Raw genomic sequence first — 27376 nt, forward strand, 5'->3', positions numbered from 1 at the left:
CCTCCACAAGTGTAAAAAAAAATTTTTTTAATCATTAATAAATAGGGACTGGAGGACAAAGTCTTTGTGGCAGAGGAATCTGCTGGCAAGTATGAGGTTCCTGAGGTTCAATCCCAAGGCAACCTGAAGACATGTTCTCTATCTAAAATGAAAACATTATGTTTTAGATACAAATATTCTTTATATATGCTAGGGGGGGACTGTATGGTAGGGAGACAGCTCTGAAGGTCTAGAATACATGTTAGGCATATGCAGGTTTTAGGGGTGATCCCAATTACCACATTACCCTCCCAAACATGACAGGATCAACCCATCACTTTGGAAGCTCCTGAACCCTAACCCCACACACATAGAAACAAGCTTAAAAATTTCAAGAAGACAGGGAGTGTACTTCATTTGGGAGAGCACAAGGCATACAGCTTATAATAATAATAAGACTCTGGTACCAATATGCTTACCAAAGGACTGTCAGAGTAGCCTAGAGGCCTTACATACACATCAATATGTGGGTCATCACAACTAACAACAAAAAGTAATTAATCCTTGGGGGTCCAATTCAGTGTGACATGCTGCCTGACCACAGAGCACGAAGCTACATGTTCAGATAACTGGTACTTCCCAAAAGCACCAGGACCCAGCAGTTTCTGCCATCTGGGATCATGGACACCATTAGAACGGTCAACTTCTGGGTCCACTATAGTCAGGTGTATGCAAGCACTTCATCTAGTATTGTGACCCCCTCAGAGGCAGTACACTAAAAAGAGGAGTGAGCACAACTGCAAATCTGAGCAAATACAATCAGAATGTGTTCAATACGCCACACTTTAGGAAGCACCAGTGCACACACTGCAACTGAAAAATTATTTGATAGAAAGATGGCACAGGTGCTTGCCTTGTGTGTGGTTCACTCAGCTTTAATCCCCAGCACCCTGAGACCCACGAGGAGTGCTGTATGTGAGTGAACACAGAGCCATCAGTAAACTGCAATCAGAGTGCCCCCATCTGTAATAAGATGTGACCCCTGGCAGGCTGGGACCATATTTAAAAAACAAAAAAACAAAAAAAAAACAACTTTGTTGACCCAGACAACAATGAAAGGGAAGATAAATAATACTTTTTAGCAATTCTAATAAAACAAAAATTATAATGATTAGATACCAAAATATCTAAAAAAAATGTATAGCTTGAAAAATATCAGGACAATTAGTCATATTACTTGGGAATGACTGATCCAATATCTAAAAACTAATCAAAGTAAAGTTATTCTTTATAATCTTAAAACTTATTCCTATGGGGACGTAGAGCAATAGCACAGTGGTAAGGCGTTTGTCTTGCACGCAGCTGACCCAGGACGAACCTGGGTTCGATCCCTAGCATCCAATATTCCCCAAGAACAGGAGCAATTTCCTGGAGCGCATATCTAGGAGGTAACACATGAGTGTCGCCAGGTGTAGACCAAAAACAAAACAAAAAATTATCCTAATCAGCAGAATGGGATTTCTATTAAAAAAAAATAAATCAGGTGGATGTCACCTATTTTTTAAAGAAAAAGAAAAAAATGGGGAAACATCAACTCAGTTTAAATTTATTATCTACAAATTCACAGACTTATCAAGATAAATCTTTGAAAAGACACTGTAGTACCTTGAAATTATTTGAAAAATGACATTTTGAAATACAAATGCATATTTTAATAAGTTAGGGCTTTTCTAGAAATACATGCACATTTATTTCTGGTATACCTTTATATCATCTTGTACTCTAACAAAGAGTTCCCAAATTTCTGGAAGTTTATCAATGAGGTCATCTAGTGGTCTTCCTCTCAATAAATCATTCAAAGCTAAACAGCTGAAAATAAACAGTTTGATTTAACATATATGAATAAGAAAGCTCAAGGTTTTTTACTATGCCTCATTCATTCCAAGAATTAGGTCCCTATTTCTATTTGAAGCACTCTTTTTCTAAGACATCAACGACTTATTCTTCCTTGACTCTTCAAACTTATCAAAGGCATATGTAATTTCCAGTCATTTCATTGTCTATTTCCCCACAGCTCTGATAAATTTCTTTATAATTTTATCATTTTATAACTTAACAATGCCCACATATTTACACAACACCAATCAGTAAATACATTAAAATTGTGTAAGTGGGACGTTAGACATTGTATGACTAAAACTTAGTCATAAACAACTATGTAATTATTCATACTCACAGTGACTCAATTAAAATATTATTTTTAAATATATTCACAAAAAGGTATATATGAGAGATATGTATAAATTTACACCTAATACTGTCCTTAAATTGTAGGACCATATGAAACAATTTATATTATTTACATATGTATAAGTACATATAAATCATTTGGGACGCCTATAAATTTAAACCTTAAAACAACTTAGGAAAGGCATTCCCTTTCACTTAAGTTTAAATAGTTAACAAAAATAGTCTTAAACCCAGAAATATTTTTCAGAAAATTTTATTGGTTTTGCAACAAAGTATAAAATCTTAGACATTTGAAAGAAAAATAGTTACTCGTGTTTGACTAGCTATTTCCAAGAAAAAAAGGTACCTGGATTCTCGAACTCGCCACATATTGCTGGTAAGGTTCTTAATCAAATCTTCAAGAATTTCCTTCAAATACTTATCCACCTAACAAAAGTAAAAGGAATAAAAATTAAGCAAGGTCTATCACATTCCTCTCTTAATTAGACTGGTATGTAAATGGAGTAAATGTTATTGAGACTATCTGAGGCCAATGGCTCTTTCCCACTTTGTTTTGCTAAAAGCTGTCAGAGTTATCATTCTAAAATGTAAGTTCTGCTCTATCTCTGATCATGAGAACAAAGTCCAATCATTTGGACCTTAAAACAAAGCCCTTCCTCTGCAACCCTAAGCAAACACAAACTGCTCCAGGGATAGACCCAGTTCCCTGTATCCCCACAGCACCTTTTTATGGTACATCCTACCCTACAATAATGGTCCTCCCCCCTTTCTAGAAATCTCAAAGGTAGAGAGAGACTTTCCTTGTCTTTGGCATCCCTAGCATCTTCCATTTAATTCTATCACAGAAAGAATTGCTAAAGCATCAAGAATGAGAAATAGGTTTTAATCTTTTAAGCTTCTATTTTACTTTCATATCCAATTACAACTTAGAACAAATAAAACAACAATGGCAGGCTTAGATTTTTATACTGACTCAAAGAACATGATACTTAAAAGAGTTTTTTCAGGGCCCGGAGAGATAGCACAGCGGCGTTTTGCCTTGCAAGCAGCCGATCCGGGACCAAAGGTGGTTGGTTCGAATCCTGGTGTCCCATATGGATCCCCGTAGCCTGCCAGGGAGCTATTTCTGAGCAGACAGCCAGGAGTAACCCCTGAACACCGCCGGGTGTGACCCAAAAACCAAAAACCAAAAAAAAAAAAAAAAAAAAAAAAAAAGTTTTTCAACTTTTACTTTTTTAAGTAGGAGAGGTTTTGACTATTCTTACTCATATGTAAAAACGTAAAGAGTAAAGACTTACAATATTTTCTTTTCTATTTTCGTTTGGTGCCACAAACCAAGTGGTGCTCAGAGCTTACTCTTGGCTCAATATTCAGGAATTAGTTCTGGCATTGCTTGAGGGACAGGATACCAAGAATTGAGTCAGCCACATACAAACACTTTACTCTGCCTGTACTATCTCTCCAGCCCCACAACTGAGTTCTTTCCAGAGAATTCTCTAAACATGCCCAATGGGGATCTCATCCATACTTGCAGCGTCACCATTCACTCAGACAGAAATAAAATTTTATCTTTTTAAAAGCCTATGCCTATGCTCTACTCTTACCTGGTCAACTCAATAATATCAAATAGTCTCCTAGAGCAAAACTAAAACCCTACATCTTTCAAACTGAAGCTTCAAAAAATGCCTAAGAGGAATAACATAATCAGTATCAAACTGAAGAAAAACAAAGTGTCACATATGTCGAGAGACTGAAAGAGGCATGGTATGGATCATAGAATTGTTAAAGTGAAGCATAAAGTTATAGAAGGTTTTAAACCAATAGTCAAAATCCAATTTTGTATTTATATTTCCATATACGTGCTTGACAGCCAACAGAGGCCCATACCTCTAGCAGAGCCATGCAACAGCATGACCTGAGGGCGGGCCTTACTTGCACCTATTATGCTACTACCACTTTATCTATCTCCCAGGGCCCAATTTTACTTCATACTTTGAAAATCACTTATAATGTTAACAATTAACTGAAAAAAAGGGGCAAAGAATAATAATTCGTTTAAAAAAAATTAGTTATATCCAGTTAAGAATTAGGAAGATGGAACTGAGCAAACAATTGGAAATAGGAATCACCAGAATTTGATACTGAATTCAATTAAGAGTGGAGAGTGACAGAGAAAAAATAATAATGACACTAATTTTTCATTGGTTGAATAAATGGAAGAACACAAAGAATAGAAGGGTAAGATTTTATTATTATTTATTTATTATTAAGGTTATTATTTATTAATTATTATTATTAAGATTTATTTGAGGGGTTAAAGAGATAATGAAAAATTTAAGTGTTGAAATTGTTTATACATGAGTAGATAGATAGATAGATAGATAGATAGATAGATAGATAGATAGATAGATAGATAGATAGATAGATAGATAGGGAGAATATTATGCTGAGTGAAATGAGTCAGGTGGAGGATAGACATAGAGTGATTGCACTCATTTCTGATATAAAAAAATAAAAGATAGTATGGAAATAACACACAAGGTAACAGAGATGAGGACCAGGGAGGACTGGTCCCATGTTAGGATACTTGCCACCAAGAGAAAGGGAGTGAGTGCAGTTAAGGCAAAGAAGAAACCACTATGACAATGATAGTTGGGAAATGATCATCACTCCTGGGACAAGAACTGGGTACTGAAAGGAGGTAAAATGATATGCATGATACACCCCCCTTCAGTAACAATATTGCAAACCACAGTGCCTACAAAGAAAAAAAGTGAAGAGAAAGAAAGAAGAAAAAGGTCTGCCATAGAGGTGGTAGAGGGAGGGTGGGATGCAAGCTGGATACAATGGTGATGGGAGCACTGGGTGAAGGGACAGATGTTTGACATTGTATGAAATTCAATCGTGAATAATCAAGTTTAATTCAATTAAAAAATATTAAGATTTCAGGTTTAGGGGGGCTGGAGTAGTAGCACAGCCTTGACAATGGTTGACCCAGGATGGACTCAGGTTTGATCCCCGGTTCTGATTCTTGGCATCCCATATGATCGCCCTGAGCAGGGAGCGATTTCTAAGCACAGAGCCAGGAGTTAACCCGAGTGCTACCGGGTGTGGCTCCAAAAAACAAAACCAACAAACAAAAATCATTTTTATAAGAGAGATAGTAGAGAATGTAGGCACCTGCCTTGCACATAACCAACTCAGATTTGAGCCCCAACACCACATATGGTCGCTCAGCACTGCCAGGAGTAAAACCCTGAGCACTACCAGGTATGGCCCAGCCCCTACACTCACCACCCCAATCCCCATCCCGTTACACACACAAAGATCTAGTCTAGACATAGGACTAGTCTAAGTTATCTTGAAACAGAATCAAAGTTGAAGAAGCCAAGGAAGGAAGTGAGATGTCAGGTCATATTTAAATTATATCTGAGCCAAAAATATAAGAGGGAATAATCACAATAAAGTGGTATGTATAGTTCCCAGGAATGTAGCTCAAAAGTCAAGAATTTACCTTGCATGAATAAGGCCATAATGTTAGTTCCCAGCCATCACCCCACTTCATCAAGGCAATTCACATAACCCAAGTGTGGCAAAGCATACATCACAACCAAGCATGTATACCTTGGAATAGAACAGGCAACAAGTATGTGAAACCCATCCCACCACCCCAAACACTGTAACAATGAAGGATATAAAAAGGGAAGAGGGACCAGGAAGATTCTCAAGAAACACATTTAAAAACATAAAAGCCAAAACTACGACAAGTCAAGCAGATTACTCAAAGAACTGAAGATGTGTCTGGGCTATGTACCAGGTCCAGGAACTTCATCCCTAAGTTCATTTCTTCACCCCAAGACCACCACACAAACTTTGAAGCCCTGGTGTAATCTCTCTGGCCCTAGATTGTTTACATTTTTGAGGGGTTCAATATATTTTGCCGATGAACATCTTTAATACCTTGATAAAAACAACAAGGAGCAAACTACATTTGTTTAAAAAAATACTAGAAGAATGTGTACTGGGATATAACATCCACGTACAAATTTCAGACAAGGAGTTCCCAGATACTTGCCATTGATTTGTCGGTGACCAGTGCATTCCAAATACTCGACATAGCCTGTCGAACGCTAAGGGTTAGGATCAAACTGATACCGAAAAAGACGAGGAACTAGCTGAGGCAAGAAAGGGAGCCAGGCTGTTCTCCAGCTCTAGCACAAATTACATTAAAGCAAAAGCAGCACCCTAAAAAAAAAAAGTAAGAGTTGACTTCAATACATGTCATAATAAAATATTAATATTCTAAACATCTGCTAATGAAACTCTCCCTCCCAAATTTGTCCCTGAACAGAGAAAATCAAGCCTAATTTGTGGAGTGTCCCCACTTTTAGCCATCAGTAACGGCTATGTAGTAGTCTGGGTGCACTACTGGTTTACAAACTACTGGTTTACACACCATTACAGGTAATACTCACAATAGTTACTGCCACTGGAAGAGGTTTGGTTTTTAGAGGAAGTAAATATATAAACTGCCCCCGTGACAACAACTTACCTTCCTAGAGTGTTCCACATTGCATGGTGGTTGGCCAAATTCATAAATTTATATACCAGAATCTGGCTGACTAAGATCACCTTGCCAAAGAACAAAGCTCCTTGTAAGTGGAGGAGGCCCTGGCTTAGAAACAAACAAAAATAAATATGAAATAACATGTTTCCTTTTTTTAATAGTCAAATACAATTATGTACCAATATTATTAGTAAAAAACAGTTTAAAATTATTTTTCATTAAATTTCTGGTGTTGAGTTGTTAACATACCATAGACTGAGAAGAAACATTAATCACAAAACTCAGTTTATCGGCAAGATCTAATGAATGACCTGAACTCACTCATGGCAATTCGAGAGACATGAAGTCTTCATTCCATTTGGAGGCAGCACAAAAAAATTTGTAATTATGTTATGAATCAAATCTCTCCATAATCATTACGAGTCATGTGAAGGTAAGATTCTGCTTCCTAACTACTTTCTAAGCGAGGGCACTTCGATCCTTTTCATTTTTATGACACCTGTTAACTTTCCCAGTATTTACTCATACACCTTATCATTCACAGGTAAGATTGCCTTGTAACCTGCCTGCCTTGTAGGTGGCTAACCTGATTTAAACCCCAGCATTACAGAGCCCCCCCCCCCATTTCTGCCAGGAGTGAGCCCTGAGCTAGGAGTAAGCTCTGAGTACAAGCTGAATGTGGACCCTCCCCCATCGTACCCCCCAATTTTCTTTCGTTTAAGAGGTATTGTTTTTAAAACTCAAGAATTTTACAAGATGTGCCAGGAATGAGAAAATTTCTCTCCATAATGGAATGTGACAAAAGACAGCACAGCCCACTGGCTTTCTAACATGAAGAATAGTGGGGAAGCAGGGTTTTATATGATTGCCACACATAACAAGGCTCGGCAACACTGGTTGTGTTTGCTTGTGATTATTTAGAAGAAAAGTAATTAGTTATGCCCTCAGTAGGATAATATAGAAAAAGGCAGTAGTTCTCTGGGGAATTAATTTGAAATGTTACCACTGGTACACTCTAAATATAAACAATCATGTCACGTTGTCTCTCTGGCCAGAAAACTAGGTGCAGTGGATGCCAAATAGCAGTGTGTTGCTATTACATCTCAGAACACACTGACTGAAAGCTGTCCTCAAGAGCTGGGTAGACTTTAAAGGGGATAAAACATCTATCCTGGCACATGGGCCTACCAGGATCAATCTCCATCACTGGTAGGATCCCTGAGCACAGAACCAAGAATAAACTCTGTGACGAATTGCAGGGGTTCCAAACCAAAACAAAACAAACAAAAAATGCCTTTTTTCCAACATCACATCAACCCCAGAGAGCAGCCAGCCACCACAGTTAGTCATGATGTGTAAGATCTAATTAGAGGGATATAGTAAGTTATAAGATCTAATGAAGAACTCTGCCCTTTCAAGAAGGTCGGACTGGGTAAGATCCTTCCCCAACCCAGCTCCCAGAACCCTTGAGAAATCATTTTTAGCTTCAGTCTTAGAAGCACTTGAGCTCCTTCATGGGCCATGAGCCTATTCTGCTTCCTGGCTGACCCCAGGATACTTAAATTTCCCGGCATATAAATCTCCCTCTTACATAAATCTATTTTTTCCTAGATAATACAACTTAGGACACTAGGCTTTCTTCTCCTACCATACACACATAATTTCCTAGGGAGGGTGAAAGTAAAATTTCCTCTATCATCAGATTAAAGATGTCCACAAGGACTAATGTCTAATACTTACCCATCTGGCGTTTTGCCAAGGCCTCCCCCTTGAAATACCACTGTTTCTCCAGAGAACTTTCATGCTTTGCTCTGAATCAAAACAAGAAGAATTTAAAATAGCTTCAAAGTTTCACTCCAGCACTCAACTGATTCAAAAATTCGCCTGTAAACTACTAAAACCAAATTCCCTATTAAAATACAAAATTTAATGAAAGTAAACTAATCATCACAGGCTGGGAGTTTTAGAAAATGTATTGAAATAAACATAGTAACAGAGGTAAATATGCCATATAAAGTCAGACTAAAAAAAAGAATGCTAAACTAAAAACTACTACCTTCAGGCAAGCAACATAAAATAATAAGCAAATACAGGAATGATGTCTTTTTTTCCCCTTCACAGATTAGAATGAAAACATGTAAGCTTCTTCCCCAGATTTTAAACTTAATTTTTATGTTATTCAGCTTTCAAAGCCAGGACAAACTAAATAGTTTCTTATAAGTAGCTTATTTTAGGGCCGAGGCAGTGGCACAGCTTTGCGAGTGCTAGCCTAGGACAGACCACGGTTCGATTCCCCGGCACCTCATATGGTCCCCCAAGTCAGGGGCAATTTCTGAGCATATAGCCAGGAGTAACCTTTGCATGTCATCAGGTGTGCCCCAAAAGCCAAAAACCAAAAAAAAGTACCTTATTTTAGTTTTGAATAGTAAGCACTAAATAATTAACCGTTCCCATCATAACAATCTTTAAATCTGTAAATTAGAAAAAAATACCTAAAAAGGAAACACAAAAAAGGGGAAAAAATACTTAATAAACAGGAAAAAAAAAAAAAGGAAGTGATGCTTTCCTTCTATTGTCCGTGCTCAATATGTTATAAAACCCCAAGTATTCAAATCAAGTTTACCATACCTTTTGCCAGTCATGAGGGTTTCTACAAGTGTAGAAACTAATTCCTGTTGATCTTGCTCATTTCCTAGTTCATAAACCAATCCAAGGCCTTTTGAGGCAACATCTTGGCTAAGTTCTATGCAACGACAGACAAAAAAAAGTTGTTTTTGAAAAATTTTTATATTTTGTGGTTTTTTGGGTCACACCCAACAGTGCTCAGGTGTTATTCCTAGCTCCAGGCTCAGAAATTGCTCCTGGCAGGCACAGGGGACCATATGGGGCGCCGGGATTCGAACTGATGACCTCCTTCATGAAAGGCAAACGCCTCACCTCCATGCTATCTCTCCGGCCCCAAAAAAATTTTAAGAAAAATCTGTGGCCATCAAGCAAAAATGTTTTTAAATTAATGTAGCATTAATCTAGAAAAAGAACAAGGTAAAGATACAAAATACAAGATCAATCTGCTATTTTGTTAAAAAGTTTATTCTCAGTGGACATAGCAGCATGAATTATAATGAGTAACAACTCTAGTCACAGAAGACCCAACCCTACAGGGCCTTAGAACATACAGAGGAAATAATTACATGCAAGTTTTGAATACACAATAAGGGGACCAGAGCAACAGCACATTGGCAGGGCAGCTTGCCTTGCACATGGCCAAACCCTGGATGAGCCCTTGGTTAGATTCCCAGCATCCAGTATGGTCCCACAATCCTTGCCAGGTAAACTTCTGAGTGCAAAGCTAGGGAGTAAGCCCTGAGTGCTGCTGGGTGTGACCCAAACCCTCACCAGCAAAATAAAAACAATATATATATATACACAAATATAATATATACACACACACATACACACACAACAATACGAAGATCACATATTCAAATAAACTTATAAAATATATCTACTATTTAAGGTCAAACAGTAATTAGATTTACTATTTAAAAACATCAAGTTACAAGACAAAACTCAAGAAAGAAAGTTATTCTCTAGTAATATATTTATGTTATAAAGGTTCTCAGGTCCATTTTTAATGAAAAAATTGAATAATTGGTTCAATAAATAAACCATTTATTATATTAATAAATATTATAAATTAATACAATTCAATTCAATTATAATAATTGTGGAATAAGAAATAAATTTATTGACAAATTAATAAAATGTATTGATATTAAATATTATTCACAAATTATAATAGATTAATAATAAAATAGTTTAATAAGTGATGAACATTACTAAATCAAATAAATGGTTTCAATAGATAAAGAATTTGGGCTTAAACACAGTAAAGGGGGGTATGATGCTTGTCTTACATTTAGCTGACTCAGATCAAAGGTTCAATCCTATAGGGTCCCCCCCAATCCTTGCAAGAAATGATCCCTAAGCACAGAGCTAGAGAGTAAGTCCTGAAGCACTGTAAGGAGACCCCCAGCCTCACCCGCAAAAAAAAAAAAAAAAAAAAAAAATTAGACCCTTCTCTACCCTTCTCTTTAATTTGTTAATTCATGTTTTTCACATTTTAAAAATACAAGTTTGGTGAAGCTTAGGAAACAATACTTTTCCGAATAACCTACCATCAATTTCTGACAAAACTGAAACAAATGCAGTCTGAATTTCTTTGAGATGAGACTGAAAGAAGAAAAAAAGCATCAGAAAACTGAAACTCAAATTCAATAATGGAAAGACCTATTGCTTTCAGGATAACAAGACTTATATTATAACCCAGGGGCAGTCACAAACCTCTCTATCCCTCACAACTTGAAAGTGGCTAAATTACCTGACAGTTATATATATCACTTACAGTTTAAGTCTAATGCAAGCAATTTAAGCTTCCCCCATTCTAAACATTTTTTTCTGATATTATACTTTAAAGTTTAGACTCATGATCCAGTGAACACATACAGGCGACATTTTCCCATCCTTTTGCATACAGTTTATTTCAAAGTGTTATTAGTGAATAGCTCTCAGCTCTTTGTATTGGCCCCTTTCACCTTCATATTTTTTTCTTCCTAGAACATTTTAATTGTAAAATACCTGTTTAACAACTCCCCGGGAATCTACAGTGACTTACCTTTACTTCTTTATGGGAGGCTTAGCTTCCTTACAAGGGAGAGGAGCCAGTATGAAGAGCTGCTTGTCTCACATGTGGGTTGGGGCCTAGGAATAATGTTTATTTAAAATTACATCCAAAACCCAGGGAACCACATCATTCACTTTGACTCCTAGAGAAAGCAAATGGAAAAATGAACATAATTTAAGACACTGAATAGTTTCCAAAAATAAAACTTCTGGGAGAGGCAAAAGCTATAATGGCCCAAAAGAAACAGTTCTGCAAACATGCCTATGGCATCAACAGTAAGAATGCATAAGAAATGAAGTGAACATGGGAGCATTCCAGAAGAGGTCTCACTGAGAAAATAAAGGTATTATTAAGAAAGAAAAAAAGAAAGGGGAGGGAGGGAGGGAGGGGGGGGGGGGAGGGAGGGAGGAAGGAAGGAAGGAAGGAAGGAAGGAAGGAAGGAAGGAAGGAAGGAAGGAAGGAAGGAAGGACGGAGGAAGGAAGGAAGGAAGGAAGGAAGGAAGGAAGGAAGGAAGGAAGGAAGGAAGGAAGCTGAAGGAAGCTGAAGAAAGCTGAAGAAAGCTGAAGAAAGCTGAAGGAAGCTGAAGAAAGCTGAAGAAAATAATAGTAAATGTTTAAAAGGCACTTGGATTCAGAAAGAAGAGAACTATAGACAAACCAGTACAGCACTAAAGGAGCTTCCCTGGGTGAGGATAAAGGAAGTGGGGTCTGAAAGAAAATAAACACATGGCAAGCTGATATCAGACATACAGCACTAACCTAAGAGAGGAGAGGGTAATAAATACAACAATTTCCAGAAATTCAGCTTTAATCCAAGCTATTTAATGAATTAGAAACAGACTCAGGTCTTTTGACCCCATGACACAGTGAGTTGCCGCTCCTGGTGCAACCTAGACACAGTCACAACTGAGGTACAAACCACCCAGCAGGGTAGCCATGTCCACTCCACCTGGCAAGTTCACTGTCTGAGATGGCACAGGCCTACTTAGGGCTTAGCCAACTGGTTCGAGGCTGGGGTACTGAGCACATCAGGCCACAGACCACAGCAGCCAGCCCCAAGTTGACTGTGGCAAATGCAAAAGTATTCCTGTAGCTACAACGATCAGCTGGCCAAGCAGCTGCTATTGCATATGTTTAATTACAATCTTTTTTTTTTCCTTCAGTTTTTTGGGCCACAACCAGCTGTGCTCAGGAGACTCTAAAGTGGTGTTGGGGATCAACCTCAGGTTGGCCACATATGCAAGGAGAGCACCCTATCAGATGGACTCTCTCTCCAGTGTGTCTAAACAATCTTGTCACCGTCCAAGTCATCTGGACACAACCTCAGCTGCCAGACACCAGCAATTATGAGCCCTAGGCCAGAACTAAGACTACCACAATGCTTTTAAGCACAGGGTGACCACAAATACATTGTTATCATTCAGGTGCACATTAGAGCCGCAGGCACCATAAGATTAATCTTGCAAATGTTTAAGAAATCCTAACAAGACATCCACGATTTTGAGATATAAAATGTGAATAATGTAAATAAAATAAATGTAAAAACTATAAATAAATGAATGACTTGAAGCTCCACCCCCCCACCCCAACAAATAGTGAAGCATCAAGAATAAATGGGAAGAAATAAGTCAAAAAAAAAAAAAAAAAGGAATTCAATGCATCAAAGGATAGGGACAGAAGCCTAAAAAAGTCCTCAACTATTACCAGAATTTTCTAAGAAATTTCATAAAGATGACTTCAAAGAAACAATTGTGTGTGTGTGTGTGTGTGTGTGTGTGTGTGTGTGTGTGTGTGTGTGTCTAAGAACTCATTCAAATAGAAATGAAGGTACTAAAAAATACAGTAAAAAGAACTTAGCACAAGAATACTAGAAGCCAAAAATCAAATCAGTGACTTCTTGGGGGTAAGCTATCATTAATAAATAAGAGGTAGGGGGTGGGCAGAGAGATAGCATGAAGGTAGGGTGTTTGCCTTGCATGCAGAAGGACAGTGTTTCGAATCCCAGTATCCCATATGGTCCCCCAAGCCTGCCTGGAGTGATTTCTGAGCGGAGAGCCAGGAGTAACCCCTGAGCACTGTCAGGTGTGACCCATAAACCAATAATAATAATAATAATAATAATAATAATAATAATAATAATAATTATAATTAAGAGGTAATAGAAAATATTTTTAAGCCTGTCAAATTGAACAGTGGGGGGTTATATACCAACTTTTGTGATACTAATGTTAATAAATTCTGATAAATAATAATAATAATAATAATAATTAATAAGAGGTAATAGAAAATATTTTAAGCCAGTCAAATTGAACAGTGGGGGGTTATATACCAACTTTTGTGATACTAATGTTAATAAATTCTGATAAACCACTGCCAGCCAGAAAAGATTTTTTTTAAATAAAAAGGTTAAGTGCTATATCTCACAACATCCAAAGGACAAACCTCCATATCGAAAGAACTTCAGAGAACAAGAGAGAAGGAAGAAGAATGGCTGGTAAGAGAAGTAACAACAAAATGTTCCCAATGTTAGGAGGGAGACTTGATCCAGGAGGCTCAAAGAGTGCCAAACAAAATAAAACTAAACAGAACAACACAAGGACACACTACTCTCAAAATGACAACAACCAAAGAGAGAAAGAAATAGGCTTCTTCAAGCCTATCTAAATTTCAAGAGGAATAATATTAGATTTAGCAAATGAGTTCTTAAAGCAAGAAGAAAAATAGAACATATACTCAACATATAGAATGAAATGGACCTCCAGGGAGCTGGGCTATATAGAGGGTAGGGCATTAGCCTTGCATGCAAGCCTATCTGAGTTCAAGCCCCAGCATTCCATATGGTCTCCTGAGTCTGCCAGGAGTAATTTCTGAGCAGAACCAGGAGTAATCCCTGAGCACCACCAGGTGTGACCCAAATACCACCTCCCAAAAGAGAGAGAGAAAAAAGGACCTCCAGTAAGATTCCTCTGCCTTGCAAGGTCATCACTCAGATTTGAAGGAGTGTTTAAAAACAGGCTTAAATAAATAATAGCTGAAGGTCTTTACTGTAACTAAAACAACTCTGCAAGGAAACCTGAAAAGAATCCAATAAAAATAGCAAACAGAAAAAGACTAATAGAAATCTTCACAAAAAATGACAAACTTCTGTTAATTTTTTTCATATGAATAATTTCTCTAAATGTTAATAAGTTATGCCTATCAAAAATTTCTCTGAATGGAAAGGGGCTGAATTAACCTATCAAAAGCACAAAATGGCAAGCTGGAGTGATAATACAGCATATACGGTACTTGTTCTGCTTGTGGCCAACCCAATTTCAATCCCCTGCATTCCATGACCTGCCAGGAATGACCACTGAGCATAGAGCCAGAGTAATCCCAGAAAACAACAGTTTTTAAAAAAACATAAAATTGCTGAATGAGTTAGGAACAAAATCCAACCTTCTGCTATTTGAAACACACACATATAAAATCCAACCCTCTGCTATTTGAAACACACACACACACACACACACACACACACACACACACACATATACTTGAATCTAATGATAAGCAAAGGCTTAGAATAAACAAGATTGGAAAACAAAATACAGGCAAGTGGTTGAACACAAAAAGCATGGGATATCATCATCAGTGTTTAAGATCAAATTATGTTCAAACTAAAAAACAAAGAAATAGGGGCAGTGGTGTGTTGTGTTAAATAATTAACAATGGGGCTGGAGATGAAGGATACCATCCAGCCCACATGGCTCTGCAACCTCCATGCAGCCGGCGAGTTCCAGGCCCAGGTGAAATCACTCACACGCAGCCATCAGGAAGAATCATCTTTATTCATGCCCTTGCCACCACAGGTGTGTGGCCTATGTTAACCTTTCAAGCATTCAGCAATATTTTGCTAGCCCTGCATCTTATCTCCTGTTAGCCATCTTCCCTTTGGGCTCCATGCGGCCCAAAGATTCAAAAGCCAGGAAGCCAAGCCGGGCCAAGAGAGAAACGGCAAAAGGGCAAAAGGGGCCGAATCCCTTTCGTCCCAGGCTTATCTAACTTTTTCCCGACCCCTCCCAGAAATGGGAGGTCTTGCAGGTAGTTACACCTATTATCCGGTTCCCAAAACTCCTCCCAGATATGGGCGGGTCTTGGGGTACACCCTGTTCGGGCGCCATCTGCAAGATATCTTCGCCGTTATCTTGGCTGGGTATTTGTGAATCCAAGAACAGTCCCCAGAATGAGAAATTACTTCCCATCCCCTTGTCCCCTTTCAGGGGAAGGCCTTGGTAATATTTATCCGCAGCAAGTAATAATCCACACAGACAAGAACGATAGGGTTTAAAAGATCGGGCAAGGAGAGCCAGAGAATCCTCCTGCAGCCAGCAGCTTTTCACAGAAGGACCCCTCACTCCTGTCCCTCAAGCTATTTATTGCCAACTCCACAGCGCCCCACCTGGAAGGGTTAGGTGGGGCAAAAGTCACAGAACAATCCTAAGGAAACACTTTTAAATACAATTCCAAGAATCATCTTATGGAAACTTTTTCATATGCTACAGTGGTGCAAGTGGTAAGGTGTCTACCTTGCACACACTAAACTAGGACGAACCGCAGTTTGATTCCCCCAGCGTCCCATATGGTCCCCCAAGCCAGGATCGATTTCTGAGTGCAGAGCCAAGAGAAACTAACCCTGAGCATCACCAGGTGTGGCCCCAAGCCCCTTCCCCCAAAAAACAAAGAAATAGAGAATGACATAATATACTGGTTATGGGTTCACCAATCAAGAGGACCTAACTCTTAATATGTGCCAAATTAATGGGGTAGCAAAGTTTTAAAAATAAATAACTGCTAAATAGACCTGAGAAAACATATCAACAGAAAAAAGTAGCAGAAGGCTTTAATATCCCATTCTGATCACTGTATAGATCAACCAGATAGAACATCAATAGAAAATAAGTTACCTGAGTGAGAAATTGGAATAATTGGAACAAACAAACATACAGAATAATCTACTACAAAAAGCTTACTTAGTAAGTATTCTTCTCTTCCAGGACACATGAAACAATCTCCAGGATAAACCATGCTGGGTACAATTCAATATAGTTACAAAAATAGAAACCATAAAGTGTCTTTTCAGACCATAATACCGTTAAGGTAGAATATAGCCCATAAAAAGAAGTTTGGAAAAATTCCAACATTTGGAAACTTGGCAATGTACAATTAGAGAACTAATGAGTCAAAGAGAAAAATCAAAGAAAAAGATTCCTCAAAACAAACAAGAAGGAACAGAAAGAGAGATACAGGCGAGTTCAGGTACTTGCCTTGCCAAGTTCATGGCTGACCCTGGTTCAAATCTACAGGACCACATGGTCCCCAAAGCACCAAATTGAGAAATACAAAAGATTAGGAAGTACTACAAAAACACTTAACTCTATGACACTAAGCTGGAGAGCTTGAAAAAAAAAAAAAATGGAACCAGTCTTAGAGCATACAAACTCCCAATATTGAATTGGGAGGAAGTAGAAAACCTTAAACAGACGAAGGCAAAAGAGCTGAAACATAGCAATTAAAAATATCCCCAAAGAAAAGTTCAAATGGGTTCCCTAATGACTTCTACCAACCCTTCATTGATACTAACTACACTCAAGCTCTTCCAAAATATTAAAGAAGCAAGATTCCTTTCTAACACCTCTATGAAGTCAATATAATAGCAAAGTAAGCAGAGATATTAGGGAGAAATGTTGTATTATACATCAATATTCCTGATGAATATAGAGATCATTAACAAAATTTTAGCAAACCAAATCCCACAAGGATTGTACACCATGATCAATTAGGGTTTATTCCAGTAATAAGACCCCAAATATGCAGATCAATCAACAAAATATAGGATGTCAACAAAAGATGTTGAAAGCCATTTAATATCAATAGGTGGATAGAGTTTTTTGGCAAGATTCAATATTTATTCATGATAAAAACTCACGAATGATTAACAAAAAATTGGAATAGAGGGGCTGGAGTAATAGCACATGGTAAGACATTTGCCTTGCACACAGCCGACCCAGGACAGGCCTGGGTTCGACCCCAAGCATCCAATATGGCCCCCTGAGCCTGCCAGGAGCAATTTTTGAGCGCAGAGACAGGAATAACCCCTGAGCGTTGCCGGATGTGGCCCTAAAACAAGCAAACAAAAAATAAGGATACAGGCCAGAGAGATCTCTCAATGAGCTGGATGAAAACTCTTGAATTTACCCCAAATCTGACCTTCATCTTTTCCGTTCCACAAAACCACTGACAAAAGCACTGTTACAATCCTTCAAGTATGCTGCTTCAAATAATTCAACCAGTTCTCAACTTCATTTGTCAACAATATTATAATTCAACTGAGTCCCCACCCCTTTCATAGATTTTCTTCACTGAAAATACTCTCCTACTTCCTGCTGCTTTTTTTTTTTTTTGTGGTTTCCTGGTTTCTCCTCTTAATCCACCAAAAATGTAGGTTCCAGGTAACGTGAGTTCAGTCTCTTCTACTCCTCTGGTCGTTACACATAATATACATGACTTAAGATTATCTTTACATGATAGATACATCTAAGTATCTTCCAATTTGGAATTCCTCAAAATTCCCATTTTCAGTTTTCTAACTAATTTCAAGATATGTCAAAGAGGAGAATGGTCTTAGTATACTTAAATGGGAATTGGACATTCCAACACAGAGTGTAGTGTGGAGAAAGAGAAGCCAGAGAAGCTGTGTTTTTCCTGCAGTTACCTACAACTTAGTAAACAATCTTCCAAGAAAATACTGAGATATACTAACATCCTAAGTGAAAAATGCAATCCAGCAACTAGACCAGAAACATAAAGTCAAGAGGTTAAGAGGAAGAAAGGAGAGAGCAGGCTCAAAGAGCTAAAAAAAAAAACATGCAGAAAGTCAAGTTTGATCTGCAGTACTACAGATCAACGCCATTGGTCCCCCAAAACAATTAAAGAGTCTCCCCGAAGTACCACAACAGGAAAGGGAATGTGGCTCAATAGTAAAATGCTTTGATACTCAGAACCATTAAAAAATATTTTGTTGGGGCCGGGAAGGTGGCGCTAGAGATAAGGTGTCTGCCTTGTAAGCGCTACCAAGGAACGGACCACGGTTCGATCCCCCGGCGTCCCATAGGGTCCCCCCCAAGCCAGGGGCGATTTCTGAGCACATAGCCAGGAGTAACCCCTGAGCGTCAAACGGGTGTGGCCCAAAAACCAAAAAAAAAAAAAAAAAAAAATTTGTTAACAATGGAATGAGTACCATGACAATAGTACCTTTTAATTTCCTTGAGTAAAACGAGTTATAAAACAGTAATTTTTCTCTTTTGATTCAAAATTATGTACCAAATATTGAAACATTTCAATCCAAATTAAAAGTCAAGCTAAAGATATATATATGAAATAATGAATCTATAAAACTGCCAGAAACCAAACTCTCCCTCAACTATGAAGTCATAAAAGCACCTTTAGTCCAGAGGTACCTATTACTAGAAAATACTGCCATTTCACTATAAAATCCACAATAAAAGTAAATGTTTGCAGGGGCTGGAATGAGAGCATGGAGGTAAGGTATTTGCCTTGCATGCAGAAAGACAAGTGGTTCGAATCCTGGCATCCCATATGGTCCCCAAGCCTGCCAGGAGTGATTTCTGAGCATAGAGCTAGGAGTAATCCCTGAGCGTTGCCGGGTGTGACACACACACACACACACACACACACACACACACACACACACCAAAAAAAAAGATGATATGTTTGCAAACTGCTATGTTCGGACTTCTGGGATTGGCTAAATATGACATTCTCATGAAAACAAACGTTGGCAAGACAATCATTGCTAACACTCTTGCATGCTTGCCAGAGGTTCTTGTTCATTTCGTATTCATTCACAGTTGATTAACTATTTTTCTTGACTGAACTGAGAAAGTTTGAGTAAGACAATTGAGTAAGACAGAGATGTAAATATTTGGGAAAACAAAGTTTGTTCTGATGAAATGTATGCATTGTTCTAGTTTGCTCAAATGTAACAGAGAACAACAGTAAGGGCCCGTGAATATGACAGGTCAATTAGGTGAACTGTGAATACCAGCAGGAGGAGTATATTCTTCTTCTGTCACGAGCCAGGCATCTCGGGCAGCCACAGAACTAGTTCCTATTGCAGAACTGGTAATAGCTTCACCAATGGTGAACTGAAGTTCTATCTGTTTGGCCTGCAATGAAGGAAAGAAAAACCATGAAATAGAACATTTCGAGGGGGAAAGATCCTTATCTAGTAGAAATTATTAGTATTAGTATATTAAAATCTGCTTAAGATTTTTTTTCTCAACATGGCTTAGGTTCCTTCTTTTGTTTGGACTACTTTTAGATCACTGAGTGGTTCAAAAATAGAACCCAGGGTGACAAAAAACATAGGATAGGTGTAAATGGCTGGATTCAGTTAGTTGTCCAGCACATGATCTCAAATATTGCCAGTTCAACTCTGAAAGCTTCCAAACATTGCCAGGTTGGCCCTCAAGGTCCCTAAGCACCACTTAGTTCCAAGCATTAAAACTTATAGTCCAATTAAAAAATAGTAAGGTAGAGTGAAATAAGAATTAAGAATGGAGGAATGCCGAACAAACTTCCCACTGTCCAAAATCTCTCACTATCAATAAAAATAAAATCACTAAAGAATGCATTTTTTTAAATCTTTGGGTACATGATTCCATTTATACTTGAGAATAAGAACATAGATTTTAATGCCACAGGTTTCAGTGTAATTTTTAGTAGTTTCTTAGTCAGCTACAAACATGTATTTAAACTCTGAGACTCAACTTGTACATATGTAATATGTACATAATTCCTATTAGGCTGTAAGAGAGCTAAATGAGGCTAATTGTATAGAGAGCTCCAAGTAATGACATAATGTGTAGCAACTGCATAAAAATATCCATTATATTATTTACAACCTTAAATCAAATACATCTACAAACTATTCTCAGGTGGTTAAGAGAAAAATTAAAAATTAAAAATGTTAAAATTTGGTATATCTGGGGCCGGAGATATAGCATGGAGATAAGGCGTTTGCCACTCATGCAGAAGGTCAGTAGTTCGAATCCGGGTGTCCCATATGGTCTCCTGAGCCTGCCAGGAGCGATTTCTGAGCGTAGAGCCAGGAGTAACCCCTGAGCACTACCGGGTATGACCCAAAAACCAAAAAAAAAAATGAAAAAATAAAAAAATAATTGGTATATCTGAAGAAGTTCTTTACACTATTCTTTCAAAAGCACAATAAGTCTGAAATTATTTCAATAATCAAACATGAGGGCAGATATAGTATGTGGGTAAGGTGCCTTGCACACAGCAGACCTCAGTTTGATTTTAAACATCCATGTTGTACCCTGAGCCCTGCCAAGAATAATTCCTGAGCACAGAGCAATTATTAAGCCCTGTGTAAAGCAGGGTATGGGCAAAAAAGACCTAAACTAAACTAAAAACAAAAACAAAAATCAAATATGAAAAGATCCTACACACTATATACTCATTATTTTACTTCAGAAATGCTGATATTCCACAAATATAAATGACTGGCTCAAAATGCTTACACTTTTCTCTAATTACTGTGAATGGAGGGAATGAAAAAAGACTGAGGGATATGGGAAGTGATCTTTCAGAATCCAACAAGGCATAAGATAATAGCTCATGGAAGTTACAGCTCACCTCATGAAGCTCACCACAAGCAGGGATGAGTTTAGTTAGAGAAATAACTACGTTTTGAACTATCCTAATAATGAGAATGTACGAGGGAAATAGAAAGCCTGTCTAGAGTACAGGCGGGGGTTGGGTGGGGAGGAGGGAGAATTAGGACATTGGTGATGGGAATGGTGCACTGGTGATGAGTGGTATTCTTTACATGACTGAAACCCAAACACAATTATGTATGTAATAAAGTTGTTTAAATAAAAAAAATTAAAAAAAAAAAAAAAAAAAAAAAAGCTCAGCCATTCCTAAATTCAATCAGTTCAATACTCTGGTCTTGATGGCACTTCACTTTCAGCACTTGTTTCTCATACCAGAGAGAGGGATTAAAAAATTCTGTCCTGGGGCCGGCGGTGGCGCTGGAGGTAAGGTGCCTGCCTTGCCTGCGCTAGCCTAGGACGGACCATGGTTCGATCCCCCGGCGTCCCATATGGTCCCCCAAGAAGCCAGGAGCAACTTCTGAGCACATAGCCAGGAGTAACCCCTGAGCGTCACAGGGTGTGGCCCAAAAACCAAAAAAAAAAAAAAAAAAAAAATTCTGTCCTACAGACTCCTAGTCAAAAGCTTCTCTTCCCAATTCTCAGGGAAGAAAAGGTATGCTCAAGACAGAACCTTCTTTTCATACAGATCAAAAAAAAACAAGCAATAAGCTTCTACTCTCCTTATGAAAGACAGTCACTAGAATTGGCTTCATATATTTCAAGTTGCCAAATTCAGGATTCTCTGAATCCTGCTTTTTTTTCTTTATCTTTAATTTCTTTGTTGTATTTCTTGCTTTTCATATATTTCTGTACTTCCAAACTCTTAAAACAGCACATAGGACAGACCTCGGTTCGATCCCCAAGCCAGTGTGATTTTTGAGCACATAGCCAGGAGTAACCCCTGAGCGTCACCGGGTGTGGTCCAAAAAAAAAAAAAAAAAAAAACCTGAAATCATGGAATATTCTGTGGGCCTAGTGCAGTGGCCACCGGTTGAGAAATGCTGATGCCGGAGATAATTAGGCAATGCTATATCAACAACAATAAACCCAGCAAGTTATTTTGTAACAATCAAGAGTACAATATAAATACCTCCACAGAATCCATCAGACCTTGCAAGAGAAGCTTCTGGTGAGGGAAATTTCCATCTCCAACTGGAAAATACCCTAGTGTTTGGATTGCCCTTTCTTTCATCTGAAAGAACAATTTCATGAGAAACAAGATATTTAGCAGCTTCATCCCAAACCCATGTTTCAAAAAAAAAAAAAAAGTAGGAGGGGCAGTCTATCTAAGTCATGGACCAACCACAATTTTATAAAAGCTATTTCTACAGAACACTGAAAAGAGAAAGATACAGAATTAACTCATTATGGGCTACAGTTGCAAAAAAGTAAGTTTTTAACTAGGTTTACTGCCCTTCAAATTATCATCAGTTATGAGTCCACAGCTTCGTTTCAAGTCACAGCTTGACCATTTTAGTAGCCTTTTGCAAGTGTGTGGTCTAAAGTAATTACTTCATCTATTAATTCCTCTGCCTGGAAATCAGAGATAACAACAGTACCTAACAAGACTTTCTAGAGTATTCAACAAATTAATCTATGTGAAATACCTTGAATTGGCTTAGCATAACATGAATGCCTCAGCAACAGCTTGCTAAAATAAGCTAATAATCTTTTCTTTTTCTATTTTTGTTTTAGTAGTCACTGCCAATGGTTTTCAGGGCTTTCTTCTGGCTCTGCGTTTCGGGATCACTTCTATGGTGCTAGGGACCAAATCCAAGTGCCTTACTTGTTATATTCTCATTCTCTCTTTTTCTTTTTCTCTTTCTTCCTTTCTCTCTGCCCCCCCCCCAATTCCACATTGTAGTTTAATTAAGAATTAAATTACATGCCTACTATACTTGAGGTAGGCAAAATTTCATTAACTCATCTTTACATCACCACTGACGTGATGCTTTGATCATACACATACACACACACACACACACACACACACACACACACACACAATTTCATTAACTCATCTTTATATCGCCACTGAGGTGATACTTTGATCATACACACACACACACACACACACACACACACACACACACACACACACACACTTTTAAAGTCTGTAAGAATTATGTTCAAAAATGAAAATGTGGCCAGAGTGATAACACAGTGGTAGGGCATTTGCCTTGTACACGGACAACTGGAGACAAACTCAGGTTCAATCTCCAGTATCCCATGCAGTCCCCTGAGACTCCCAGGAACCATTTCTAAGTCTTAACTGGATCAAATAATACAAAAACAACAGCTGTAGACAATTCATCTATAACTCAAAACTGAAACAGTCAACTAGATTTTCTTCCTTACTATGTCATTATTTTCACAATAAATTCTCTCTACAGCTACAATGTCAGCTATCCTGATTATGACTATGGCTTTCCTATTTTATGTATCGATAAGCAGATTTTTAGGATGAAGAAAAATAGACAGACTTGCCTTATTTGTTTCTTTACTGGAAGGTATTCTATTTAGTAAGCTTTCCACAAGATGCAATTTGGTAAATCCAGATCCCTCATTTGGGATGGGAAGTGGACCGTTTCTACCAATTTCACCCAGAGCAGTACAGGCAGCAATCGCCAAGAGAGGTGACGTACTGTCCAAAAATGAGCCTGCAAGCACATTTAAACAAAAGAGAATAATGTCCTATTGCCTTTGTGATCCAAACAACCATCAATATATGTTTTGTTTTGTTTGTTTTTGTTTTAGGAACATACTCGGCAGGGCAGAGGGATCACTCCCAGCTTACTGATCAAATGTATGCTCAGGAAGCATACCGTACTGCAAGAACTCAAACCCATGTCTCCTGCATACAAAGCTTTTAGACAGCATCAAAATTAAAGCCTACAATATCTTCTAGTTTATAATCTATTTACGTTTATTCAATTAAAAACAACAACAACACAATAGAGATGGGGAAAATAGCTCAAGTAGTAGCGCAGAAGAGTAGCACATGCAGAGCCCTAAGTTCAATGCCTCGCACTGCAGAGCCACATATGGCCCAAGTGGACTCCCAAGGTCCACTGGGAGATGACATTATTAAAAAATGATGACATTATAAGAAAGAAAAAAAAACACGTCAGAGTAGTATCCAGTTTTAAAGCTTAATTTTTTTACCATGATAGTTTACAAGATTAGAATACTTTCAATGTCATTAAGACTATAAGATTTTGTAGAAAGTTTGTGCATTCAAATGCAACGGTGGGGGTTCCAGAAGCAAAAAACAATGCCTTGCAAGACTACAAGAATAAAAAGAAAAAAAGAAAAAAAAAAAAAAAAAAGAAAGAAAAGAATGACAGAGGAATCTATTGCTGTTTTAAAAAAAAAATTGTAATGTCACAGAAAGAACTGAAAAGGCCATGGTAAATTTTGTCCTAATTAAAAAATCTAAATCAGCATAAAGTTATTAATTACCTATTGTTTCTGTGGCACTCTGAATGAGCTCCTCTTGTTCTGGCAGGAAATCAGCATCTGTCTCCAGATCTTGGTGCTCTGCTACTTTCATTTTCTTCTTAGCCAAGTATCTTCCTACTGTGAATCCCAATGCAAGCAAGGATCCATGCTGTATCTCTGGGCTCTGAATTTAACAACACAATGGCATATATCTCTCTCTTTCTCTCACATGTACAAGAATGGATGAAATAACAGTGTATTTATTATGGTTGTCTTATAAAACAAAGAATAAAATGATCATTTGAAACACTATTCAATAATACTCAAAAAGGGGAGAAAACTAACAAAAGAAACCCCAGAGAGAAGTTGGACTGAATCTTGACTCACTTTAAGATTTAGAATCCCTAGTAACTCACGATTTCAACTTTGGATAAGAGGATTTCATTTTATTCCATAACTCACACGTTTTCCTTACTGTCAATAAAATATAAAAAACAGATACTATTTCTAATAGGCCAAAAATTCTAATTAAGGTAGATCATATCTAAAAGCAGAGAGGGTGGGTTGTGCTGCAGAGTAGATAACAAGCCAGGTAAAGCCTTGCATGCTGCTGACCTGGTTGGATCCCCAGCACCCCATATAGTTCTATGAGCCCCACCATAAGTGATCACTGAGCACAGAGCCAGGAATAAGCCTTAAGTACAACTGTGTGTGGTCCCCTCTCCCGAGGGTGGGGGGAATAAACCTCCACTATCGCCACACTTGAAAAATCCACAATGTTAAGTTGTTTTTAGATGAACTAGGGTGGGGAATTAGCTCAAGGGTCAAAGCATAGGCAATGTCTGCTTGAAGTCCTGAGTACAATATCGACAACACCTGCCCCACCTTCCCAAGCACTGCTGAGTATCTCAGGAGGGTCACTGACTAGTGCTAAGGAGTCCTGCTTGTCTACTCCCCTCCACCATAAAACAAGCTAATATTTTCTGTGTGCCAGTCTATAATGTAGGCTGCACAACATAAATATTAAAGTTCTAGAATTGCAAATAAACACTATCAGATATAAGCACTCAAGTTTCTAAATAAACTTAAATAAATCAATGTAATATCACATCTAATCCTTAAAACCATAGAAGGAATCTGTAAGTTTATTTCATAATTGAGAAGAATAAAGTAAATATATTATACTTTTTGTAAAGTGCTACTAACCACCACATACTTGTAGACAAAATGACAACATACGTGATTATCTTTTGTAGTCTTTATAAGATGTTCTATCATTAACTTCAACTCATGTCCTGACACTGTAGATACCACTACAGAATAAAACAGTGCTGCCAGTTCACGCATCTCTTCTTTACTGCTATTCATCAAACTCTAAACAGGGAAGAAATAAATATATATATGATATATTCATTTTATTGCTGACATCTAACATCAGAATTTCAAACCTGGAGCCAAGAGGTACAACATATTAAAGTTAAGATCTGTATGCGTGTGTCAAGTTAGAAAAGGAGGCGAAGAAATTTAAGGAGTCTAAGAGCAGTCTTCTGCTGTGTCTTGTTCATGCTCATATGGTGCTCAATTCATCTCTCACTCTAAGTTATAAAAATATTGATATACAATAGCCTATATATTGATAAAGAGAAATTCCAAAATTCTCCAAAGGCAGAAAAGGTAATAGAAAAAAAAACAAGTAATAATAATAAAAAAAAAAGACAGGAAAACAAAACTTTAAGACTAAAGTTTAAAATTCAAGAATCAAAAAATTTGTATAGAATATACCTTTATCCATTCTGTTTTGTCTACAAATTTGGCAGCCAATTTTTCTGGATACACTGAGACAGCTTCCAGTAGACAGTACATGACTGGCAAACCTACACAAGAAAAAAATCAGCCATCTTAATGTCAAGAAAAGAGTTCACACAGAAATCATTATATTTGTTTGAAGTATATAGATGTTGCTTAGGAGGCATTCCATAGTTCTACAAAAGAAAAAACAACAGCCTAAATATACTAATGGATACTGCAAATTTCAGACCAGTTATCTATAAAAAAGATACTATGTTCTTCAAGCCCATTTCCAAAGTATTAATATATTCTCTCTTGTTAGCCTTTTCATTTGAAAAGAAAATAGTATACCAAGGAGGAGGAATCAAGTAGCATTAGAAAAAGAAAAAGAAAAATTAATGTTCATTTATAGTCATGAAGGGAAAAACTAATTTTGCTGTATATTATCAACTAAGGTCAAAATTAGAATTTTGCTAATGCATTTTAATATCTTCCTTAGGGTCAAGAACTCCTACCTCCAACACCTGCTAACAGCTGTTGAAGCAAGCCAATGTATATCTGTACAGGGTTGGTTTCTCCACTCTTGGAAGATGTGGAGGAGGAGGAGGACGTCACTTGGCTATTTGACATTAAAGTACGAATATAGCGTCCAATGGCTGGCGCGTGATCTTGCATATCTGCCAAACTTTGAGAGGTGGGCACCACTCCCGCACTGTGAGCCAGGCACATGCGCAGATACAGAACTATCTAAAAACAGAAGGGAAAAGAAGGTTAAATAAAGTCTCCAAAACTCACTGTGAAAAGACATTCTTCAAAGTAATTGGCAGTCCCACTTAGTTTCCCCAACCCTCCCTCATAAATCTATTCAAACATCCTCACAGAAGGTAGAAAATATGATTCAAATTACTATAATGGAGCAAAATTTACATA

The 27376-nt window shown here is 37.7% G+C and overlaps 1 protein-coding gene across 1 annotated transcript in view; it reads right to left on the reverse strand.

Annotated features, from left to right (window-relative positions):
* The window catches only part of ECPAS (Ecm29 proteasome adaptor and scaffold), a 136175-nt gene that overhangs the window by 26811 nt on the left and 81988 nt on the right, over positions 1-27376 (reverse strand). The window contains 23 exon segments of the mRNA XM_049785173.1: positions 1743-1848; positions 2576-2655; positions 6305-6364; positions 6366-6425; positions 6428-6480; positions 6789-6840; positions 6842-6862; positions 6864-6900; positions 7911-7913; positions 8537-8600; positions 9420-9539; positions 10975-11029; positions 11472-11489; positions 11491-11526; positions 11529-11564; positions 11567-11622; positions 19585-19708; positions 22308-22409; positions 23705-23877; positions 24680-24842; positions 25898-26032; positions 26441-26532; positions 26962-27193. Of these exon segments, the coding sequence (XP_049641130.1) occupies positions 1743-1848; positions 2576-2655; positions 6305-6364; positions 6366-6425; positions 6428-6480; positions 6789-6840; positions 6842-6862; positions 6864-6900; positions 7911-7913; positions 8537-8600; positions 9420-9539; positions 10975-11029; positions 11472-11489; positions 11491-11526; positions 11529-11564; positions 11567-11622; positions 19585-19708; positions 22308-22409; positions 23705-23877; positions 24680-24842; positions 25898-26032; positions 26441-26532; positions 26962-27193 (1878 nt within the window).

This window comes from Suncus etruscus, chromosome 1 (assembly GCF_024139225.1).
Source record: "Suncus etruscus isolate mSunEtr1 chromosome 1, mSunEtr1.pri.cur, whole genome shotgun sequence".
Taxonomy (NCBI): Eukaryota; Metazoa; Chordata; class Mammalia; order Eulipotyphla; family Soricidae; genus Suncus; species Suncus etruscus.